Source organism: Falco cherrug, chromosome 4 (assembly GCF_023634085.1).
Source record: "Falco cherrug isolate bFalChe1 chromosome 4, bFalChe1.pri, whole genome shotgun sequence".
Classification (NCBI taxonomy): Eukaryota; Metazoa; Chordata; class Aves; order Falconiformes; family Falconidae; genus Falco; species Falco cherrug.
In genome coordinates, this window is record NC_073700.1 from 93,126,263 (window position 1) to 93,136,104 (window position 9,842).

A 9,842-nucleotide genomic window follows, 5' to 3' on the forward strand; every position below is an offset into this window, starting at 1 on the left:
GACAGGAAATGTCAGGGTTTTCTAGAAACTCATACCACTCCACTGGCTGGCTCTAAATTTCCCGTGCTCTAAATTTCTCTTCAGTGGTTTAAAGGGGATGTTGTTAGAGAGATTTATCCCGCTGTAGTTCATACTGCAGTTCTGGAGTGGATTTGTGGTTTACTAAATTTGAATGACTAGTAACAAAGTACAACAAAGCCCCAGTGTAACTGACCAAGACAACTGCAAACGATGATTTTGTCCTTAAGTTGCTGTGTAGCCATTCTCTCCCCTTTCCTGTCTTTGCCCAGAGAATAAGTCAAGAGGCCTATGTTTGGATTACTTCCCACCCACCCCCCAAATTGAGCAATTTACTTAAAACTTTATAAATTAATTAAAAATAAGAAAAGGCACTTTTAAAGCCTTTCCCCCCCCGCATCCTGGCATTGTATATTTGGGACGCTTTAAAATGAAAAATATACAGCGTTTTTTAAGTTTGCAGTTCTTATCACTGGAGATTTAGTTGTCTTTGATTTGCTAAAAGCCTATAAATTTTTAATTATTCTTAAAAAAGTAGTTTGTCTTGTATTGTGTCTCTAATGAATTGCTGCAAATTCTCATCTTTATTTTAATTTATTAGACAATGAAAAGACCTTGTCAGACTTTGGAACAGCATTTGTAGCAGCCTGGAAAAATACCCACAACTACAGAGTATGGAATAGCAACAAGCATCCAGCTCTTGCAGAGGTAAATTCTAGGTAAGAAAATTATTTGTTTTTACTTTTTTGTTTTGTTTTGGCTTTTCTGTTTGTTTGTTTAGCATGTAACATGGAGAGCTCCTAGTATGCATAGTCAGGCACACAGTTCTGTAGAATTAGTGTGTGTTCCCCATGTTCCTGCTATAAAGCCCTGAGAGTAAAACTTTGGGGCCACATTCTGTAAAGTGCAGAAACCAAGTATTTCAGTTCTTCAATACTTTACTGTAATTCTGGGCTACAGTTTTATAAAGAAAAATATATCCAGAGCCAGGAGAAGTGAAACTTGTTCAATTTGATTGTTGGCTGTCCCCAGCTATAGAAAGTTTCTCATTCCTCAGGAATTGTCTTCAGATGGTTCTGCTTTTCATTAATTGGTTCCAGGTGTCCAGGGAATAGCTGTGTCCAGGGTTGTCACTGGTAGGGATGGAGGGGAGGTGGCTGTTTCATGTTGCATCTCTTATACTTCGGGTTGTTTTCTGTGTGTTTTCACTCAAAGATTAGGTTATGCCAGGCTGGGTAACACTGTTGTGTGAGCATGCGTTTGTTATTACTGTCCTGCAGGAAGTTTTGTTTGCTTTTGCTTTGTCAGCTGCTATAGTCTGAAGAAGGTTTTTCTTCAGATCTGCAAAGCTCTTTTGGTCTACTTAAGGGATCTTTTTTTCTTTATTTTCTCTGTGTTGGTAGAAGGAAGTGCCTCTGCCTTAGTCTGAAAAGATTGTTAATATTTGTCGCGACGGAGGGAAGACACAGTCACTCAATATGAGTGATCAGCAGACTTCGTTTATTGTACCTTACAGTCACCTTTTATGCCTTGTTATAATTAGCTCATACATATTACAAAAGTTAAGCTCATTATTGGTTAGTTGCCTAAATATCAAGCCTGCCCCTGGTTTCTCTTCTGTAGTTATCTGTTCCCACCTGCAACATTCTTTTCCCACCGAAATCTTCCTGTTATTGTGTAACAAGGACAGCCAAAGACAGTGTATTTTGCTTTACTTCAGATAAGCTGAGAGCGATGTGCATTTTTGTCCAGCCAGCTGGACTATGTCTATGTGACCCTTTTCAGCTAGCCAGTTATCCGCAAATATCTGATCTGTAAATAGAAGGCACCTTAAAGGTAGTTCATAAAAAATCTAAGGTTGAATAGTCACTGGGACCTAGCCTTCTTCCGTAAAGCGATGTAATAGTACATCCACGAAAGACTTTATTCTCTCTTTTTTTTTGTAAACCACAGAGACAAATACAACTAATAATTGTGTGATACAGATTCATCATAGAAAAATAAATACTTAATGTTTTCTTGGGGTTTTCCTCCTCTTCTAGCCACCCATTCCAGGGACAGTACTCAGTATCAGATGTTAAGTTAAGATTGTCACAGTAAGTATATAGTACTTTGATTGGTATTTTTTTAAAATTGTGATCAAATATTAATACCTGTATAACTGTCGCTATGATGAACTAAATAAAATAATGATTTTAATTGGTCATGTACGTGAAACTGTGCTCAAGATGCTCTTGCAAAACATCGCCACATCTGAAGATGGAAGATTTGCCTGAAATAGAGGAAAAGAGTGCTAATGCACTATTTCATCTTGAATTTGACATAATAGAGCCCTGATTTTTTGCATTGAAGTTATAAGTTTTATGTATTGTTCTTAAATTGCAAACTAAAGCTGTTAAAAATTTCATCAGTGTTTTTCTGTATGTTGACTCCAGGTCTTGTTTTCTCTTAATGAGAGCTTTTTTTAAAAGAAAATAGCTGGTTTTTAATGCAGTATTCTTCTAAAACTTAGTGTTCGCTGTATATTACTGAAGACATGGGTCAGTTTCTTCAGGTTTGTTTTATATAATCTCTTACCTGCACCAGACTCAACTGAACTTGAAGTTGGTCTCAACTCTTACCTGTAGTACTCAAGTTTAAAACTGAGGCGCTTGTTATTCCCGTAGCTGTTCAGCTCTGACTGAAGCCAGAATTCAGTCTTGGGAGTTGCAGTTAACTATCTCTTGTATATGCACCAAGCTAAATTGTTTTCTCACTTAGCTACACTGAGCATAAAACATCAGAGACTGTTTTTTTTAAGATGCCTGTAAATGAGCCATACGTACGTGCTGCTGATTCTGCACTGCCTTGGCCATTATTTTCAGCACACTGTGAGTAGACCTAAAACACATGCTAACACAGAAGAACAGCTGAAGGAATAAAAAGGTTCAGATTTCAGTCGCTGGATCTTTTTGTTACCTTTGCTGACAAATGACAGATTAAATTTCCATGATGGTGATTGAGAATGCAAATGAATCAAGACTTACCTAAGGTAATGGCCTTCAATAAGGTGTATGCTAACAGCAGCTCTTATTATTAGTGGATGATGTTTGTAGAAAGATTTAATTTGAAAGATGTGGAGGTATCTATAATCTTTCACTTGCATTATTTATGTGTTGGAAAGGGGAGATACTAACTCTTCCGAGTAGCCTGAAATCAGTGTAAAAAGGACCAGTAGTTCTTAGTGTATCTCTAATAATAAATATTTTTGCAACAGTGCCTTTATTCTCCAGATGTGCCTTTACTATCAGATACTCACCAAAACTACTTACTTCTGCAAACCGAGCCTAAATTGTTCTTTGTGTACTCTACTCTTACTGCTTTTTGCATCTACACTGAAGATTTTGAAGGTGCAAAAAGAAAGTGGCATGCTGTGTCATTAAGTTTTATATAAATGGGTTTGCAAGGCCTGAAATGAGGACTTCAGTGTCACAATTTAAAACTAAATGAGATTATCTTCAAGTGATCACACTTGTGCAGTAGAACTGATTGCTTTTGTGCTTTTCTTTCTAAATGATGGTAATGTCTGTCATCTTTTTTGCACTTCTTTAACAAAAACGTGAGTGTAAACTGTACTTGATCAAAAATCTTGGAGCAAGATTTAGAAAAAAATATTGACTGATCAGTAACACTGTGTTGTTTAAAGCTTATATGTTAGGGCTAAAATTTCACAAAAATACTGCAAATCTGACTTTTAAATTTAGAACATAAATGTATTTTAGTAAACCTTTAGTAAAGATACGAAGTGCATTGGCTAAGAATGAACCATTTGGCGTTTTGATTCCTGTCTTGCTGAAAGCATCTTTTCATCTTCTGAGAAGCTTGCCTAACTGATCTGTGTGGATAAGATGCATGCAAGAATTATGGGCTTGAGTATATACAGATAGATATATATATGAAACTATATGTGTGTATGCTATGTAAATCTCTGCATGTATTGATAAATATTTTAACTGTATTTTATTTACACCTGGAATTAATAGTAAGACTGTTAGTTGACTGACTTCTTACCTCTCTTGTTTAGCTCTGTGCAAAACAGTGAACGTGGGAAGAAGATTGGAAATGTGATGGTTTCTACTAGCCGAAATGTTGTGCAAACAGGAAAAGCTGTAGGTAAGAAATTTGCTTATTTAAAACCAGCTTGCATCTAAGCCCTATCTTTTTTGAGGAAGCACCCTGTATCTCAGTTACATTTCATTTTAATCCAAATATACTTTATAACTTGCATATAAAACAGAGCAACATTTTGAGAGGTAAAGCTGCTGGCTGAGGCCCTGTATATTCTGTAATAGTGGAAAGAGGCAGCTGGACAAAAAAGTTAATGTTAAATCCTTTTCCAGTGTGGGCTGGAGATGAACATGGGAAGAGAGACGTTCGGGTAAAAGCTTTCGTATCATCTAGAAATGGTTAGACCACACCACCACCTTCTGCACTGAGCTATTCTCATTTTTATATCACTGTGGCTGAAACTATCCAGAGCTGGTTGAAATCAGAGGAAAACTTAGTGTCAGTTTCAGCAGTTTTTGCAATAGTCTGTGATTTTTCTGGAAAAGCACTTGTGGCACTTGAACAGGGGCAACATCACATTGTCGTCTTGCAGCGCAAGATAATGAGTTCACCCACTGAAGAACCTAGTAGTTGTTCTGCACCAGCTTTGCCAAATTGTTTAGCTTCCTCTTTTATTCCATTTGAGTCTTTCTACTCTCTTTGCTGTTGCACATTCTGGTAAAGAATGCCTTTTGGCCTGGTGCGTAGCAAGCCTTTCAGGGCAAAGGACAACACAAGCCATTTCTGCTGAGCTACTGGTTCAAGTTCTTTGAATGTTTACTGACACAAGACTCTGGACTTGTTCAATTTGTGATTTAAAAATCCAACTGACTGTGTGACTTTTTTCTTTTTTTAATCTTTATAATTTCTTTGTGGTAGCTTCGTAATGATAACGCTATGCTATTGGCCTCCTTTCTTTTGTTTTGTAACGCAGGTCAGTCGGTTGGAGGAGCCTTCACAAGTGCGAAATCAGCTATGTCATCATGGTTTTCCACTTTTACACAGTCAACCCAAAGCCTTGGGGACTAAGTTACGGTTTTGCATAATGCTGCTGAATATTTCAGGTGCAATGCTTTCTCTGAGCTATAAAAAGACCACTCCAAAACATAGGAGTGAAGATTAACTACCCAGGACCAAAACAAAGTATATGTTGCTTGCAAGCAGATGTGGAATGTTATCATTCGGTTTCACTAGAAGTATAGAAGAATGGTGAGTGTCTCCATGGAATGGGATGGCATTTGCAGTATATTGGTTGTATTTAAAATGACTACTTTTCTTCAAAACTGAGCCTTTATAAAAAAGACGTTAGCAAACAGGGCTTGTTGCAAGCCAAATGTGTTTGACTTTAGATTTGTACATTTTCTTGGATGTTGAAAATATTTATGTAAACTAGTTATATTTTTCAATCCAAATAGCCAAATGTTTGTGAATTCTTGTTAGAAATAAGCAGAGTATAAATACTGATCCCTCTTTCAGGTTGGATTTGAGAGCATCTCTGCAAAACATATGTGGTTAGAAACCCTTAAAGGGTTTCAAGCCAGGTGGAACTTTCTTGCTTTCACCTGCAAACTGAAATCAGCAGGGTGCAGAGTAAGACTGTGGCTGACTTAAGGGTTTTTTCCTTTATCCTCTGTAGCCGTGTGCAGTTGTTTGCATTAATCTGTCTCTAGCTCTCTTTGTGTCCACAAATCTGTGACAGTTGCAAAATCAGTATTTTCTTGATGTTACGCTGTAGGCCTTAAAAAATTTTGCGTATGTTTTGGCTGTGTTTTTACCCTGGGATGCGAATGGGATTCCAGTTGGAGAGATCTTTTCAGGAAAAATATTACAAAACAATTCTCCCAAATTGGGATTGGATCATAGGTGGTTTTGTGAGGTCTTGTTCTATTAGGATGTAATTACACCATCAATGTAGTTACATACATATGAATACAAAGTACTAAAACCACCTAAAACAGGCACAGTAGCAAACTGTGTGTGGCTTTTTTTTTTTCTCTTCCAGTAAAGTTATGAAGACTCTTCCAAATGAAAATCAGCTATATTGATTTTCTGTGTTGACTCAGGGAATGTTCTGTTTGGGTGACTACTTTTTTCATAAGGAAAGTAACACTAGAATTGAGAGAGTAACTGATATAGCTCAGTTCGTATCCTTGTGTGAAGAAATATAATCATTTGTATGAAAAGATTGGCATAATGCTGTATTTCCTATGTAATATGCATGCGGCATCTTCTGTATGCGAACGTATTCCACTTCCTACATTTCCTGATTCCGAGAGAGATTATTTCCTGTTTCTTGCAATGTGTGTGCCTCTGTTTACCTTCTAACATCCCATAACTGCTAACACTTTCTACATTACATTATCAAATGTTTCCAACTTTCTAGTAAAAAGCTCTTAGTTTATTGCCTCATCAGTATCTGTCAGCATTTTGCCATGTTCTTTTCTGGGGCCAAGATTTCAAGTCATGGTTATTTCTTCTATTCCTCAAGTAAAATACAGCAGCTATATAGGAAATAAACAAGAAGGTTTGAATGTAATTTGTTTTAAGAAATTAAGTTATAATTTATCTGAGTGCATTTGAAAAGCTAATAGAAGAGCCACGCTTGTGTCATGCACTTACTGTCCAACAACTTAGTTTTCAGTTTTATTGCTTCAAACAACAATTCAAAACCACAGGACCTGGTTTAAAGCCTTCAGGAATTTTTTGCCGGACAAACTTGATAGAATGGCTGTCAAAAACCTGAGTGTACAGCCAGTTTGAGTAGTTCCATCTGAGAAGGGCAAAACAGGCCCCCAAAGCTCTACTGATCTACTGCTTCTGACAAGTAAAATGTATCTATGGAACTGCAACTACAGCTCCTGGTCTCTGTGTGTATTTCTGTATCTCCTGAAACTTCTGATGCTCTTTTCTGTTTGATTCCACAACTCTGTAATAGACATTTTATGTACAAATTATGTATTTTCAAAGGCTAAGTAATACTTGATAACACAGGAAGAGCTCTGGTGAAATAAGACTAGGGCTGCATTTATTCGTGATGAATCTAGAGCTTTCTGATTCAGCATGTAGGTAAGAAAATAATAAAAAATAATCACTTGCTTTTGTGAAATGGCTAACATATTATCTGCTGTCTGGGATTTAAGTGGTCAGGCTCCACGTTGTAGTGAAGACTGAATAAAGGTTCATTAAGGATTTAAGCACCTATAAAACTAACTTCAGCAACTTAAAGCACACTAGGTAAATTTAGGCTTAGGAATTCACGATGGTGAGTTCCAGGAGCCAGGCAAGTGGTTGGTATTTACACATACAAGGTATAGGAAGAGGACCCTCAGGGATCCCTTTTCAATATCCTTGTCTGTCACCTCCTCACCTGAGTTTCTTCTGTACAATTCTCCTATGTCCCAAATTCATATAGCCAAGTTGTTGGCACTCGGCATTCCCCTTACTCCCACAGACTTCCTCACTGGCCCCATTGGAAAGCTGACTTTCGGGGTTTTTTTGGTATATTGATCAGAGAAAAGGCAGAATGGGGTGCCCTCTGCAGTGCTGAGCTGATGTGCAGCTGCTTGCTGCTTTGTACAGGGACCCTGCTATGACATTTCACAGTATTTCTCTTATGGGCAAGCAGACTAGGTATCTTTCTCTGCAGTCTTGTTTTTTCCACTGTCCCAGCTGTCTCTGTTGTGGAGCCAAACATACAATCTGATTAAGAGTATTTCCCTTTCTTTACAAATGATAGAGTAAGAAACTTGTATTAATTTTCGATCTTTTTAAGAACTGGCATCCTGCTAGCAGTTGGACTGTGAGTTAAACTCGTACAGTGATTAAGACTCATGCAGTGCATGCAGATGAAGTGACCTTTGTAACACGTAGTTGTCATGAACATGTATGTTTGCTCTTTGGCATGTGCTGAACCTTACTTTTGGGTTGTAGGAAGGCATGCAGCCACTGAGGTTCATCTGAGCTCATGTAGTCTTAATTGAATGGTTGTAATCTCTTTAGTTAAATCCAATGCAAACGCAAGTTACTTCCCTCCTGTGTTAAAATTTCCAGTTTCAGAAACACTGAGTCCTAAATGAACTGGTGATGGTGCCTCTGATCAGTCACCTGTGAAGCTGTTGTTCCAGCTGTGTCACGAAGTATGTTGCAAAAGTATTTCTGGCTGTGCAGCATGACCTGCCTTCCGGGTAATACAGTAACGCACCTCACAACTTTCTGCCATCAAAGGCACCTGTCTCTGCTTTTTGGATGTGCCAGCATTTGAGGAACTGCCTGTTGAGCACAGATAAGAGATAGAAGTCCCCAGAACCCCACAAGACCAGGTATTGTTGACCCTGATACTTCATTTGACTGAAATACTAATTTTTCATCATTTTCATGTCATAACCTTAATTGCTGTGCACATCTGACACCAGTTTCCTCAAATATCACAATGTAATCATCATTTTTAGATCAGTGTTCTAGTACATTGCACTTGTTTGACCTTGTACATCTGTTTTAAGCACCTTTGTAATTACATTTAGTATTTTGCCTAAACAAGCTTCTGATTTCCGTACAAATTATTACTAAGCAGAGAAACTAATGAGGCAGTATTTAATTGTAAAAGTGAAGGCCTGAATACAGTTTTTAAACACAGAAACTGTTGCTTGATAATTGAACGTACAAGTAATGTATTTGATTTTTCTTGTGCTGCTTGAAAAATAAATACATCCAGCCTGTTTAAATTTCTGTCTGCTCAAAAAGCTGTATTATTTTAAGAAATCAATGCCACCAGAAGACACTTGCAGGCATCTGGTTTTGATACTGGTAGCTGCTTGTAATACACTGGCAGTCTTTTTGAAATTTGCCTTCCATTTAAACTGATTGCGGATATTGCTTTTTGCAAATTTAGAACAAGAGGATTCTCTAGTGTGACTTTTTATTCCCTCTTGGGTACTGCTCATTGTGAATTGATTGAAGTCTTCAGCAGGTCACAGACATCGCTTACATCAGTAAGAACTTCGGGTACAACTGTAAAATGTTGATGTAGATTTAGCTTCAAAATAGTACGTAGTTCGTGTGGATCGTGACATCTAGTCAAAATCAGGATGCTGAGTAAATGAACTGCTGCACATCTGGTTCTGTGCCACAGCGAGCTATTTAAAAACTTTAAAAACTTCTGCTCTGTCAGTGTACCTAGCTGAGAATGAGTTGGTGAATTGCTTTTTCCAGTAGGAGGAAACTAACTGCCTTGAATAACATGCAGATATGAATTAGATGAAGCTTACGCCTAGAAAACAGCTGCCGTTCTCTAAAATTTGTTAACATTTATACGACTGTATGCAAGTAGTTGTGCAAACACACTGGAAGGTAAATTTACATCATGTAGTTTATGCAGTGTAATTTTAGTTTCTTGCAGGTATTTAGTTTTCATTAAAAAGGGCAACATGGAGAGTATTCATTAAAGGCAGAAACACTACATTATTGTACTATGATTAAAGCTGTATGACAAATTGCTTCATGGTGTTTGGAGTCTTTAATACTATAGCAGAGGAGAGACTGGCTTTAAAAAGCAGGCACAGAGCTTTAGTTCTGTGATGGTTCTGGTCTTGACCCCGTTCTTTATCAAGCTTTACAAGTAGTGTTTGGATTCATTAAAAAAAAATTATAGATCACTTCTGTCGGTGAAACAGTGAACCTTACTCAGGTTATTTATTCCCCGTAAATTGACATCTGGACACAGGTGCCTTAATCTTGGATGT

General features: G+C 37.5%; 1 protein-coding gene across 1 annotated transcript in view; it reads left to right on the top strand.

The window, feature by feature from the left end:
• AVL9 (AVL9 cell migration associated) overlaps positions 1-9,597 on the top strand; it is a 39,320-nt gene extending 29,723 nt beyond the window's left edge. The window contains exons 13-16 of the mRNA XM_055710347.1: positions 620-737; positions 2,061-2,114; positions 4,082-4,170; positions 5,039-9,597. Coding sequence (XP_055566322.1) covers positions 620-737; positions 2,061-2,114; positions 4,082-4,170; positions 5,039-5,133 — 356 coding nt within the window. The 3' untranslated portion in view covers positions 5,134-9,597. The remainder of the gene's footprint in view (positions 1-619; positions 738-2,060; positions 2,115-4,081; positions 4,171-5,038) is intronic.
• Positions 9,598-9,842: the final 245 nt, after the last annotated feature.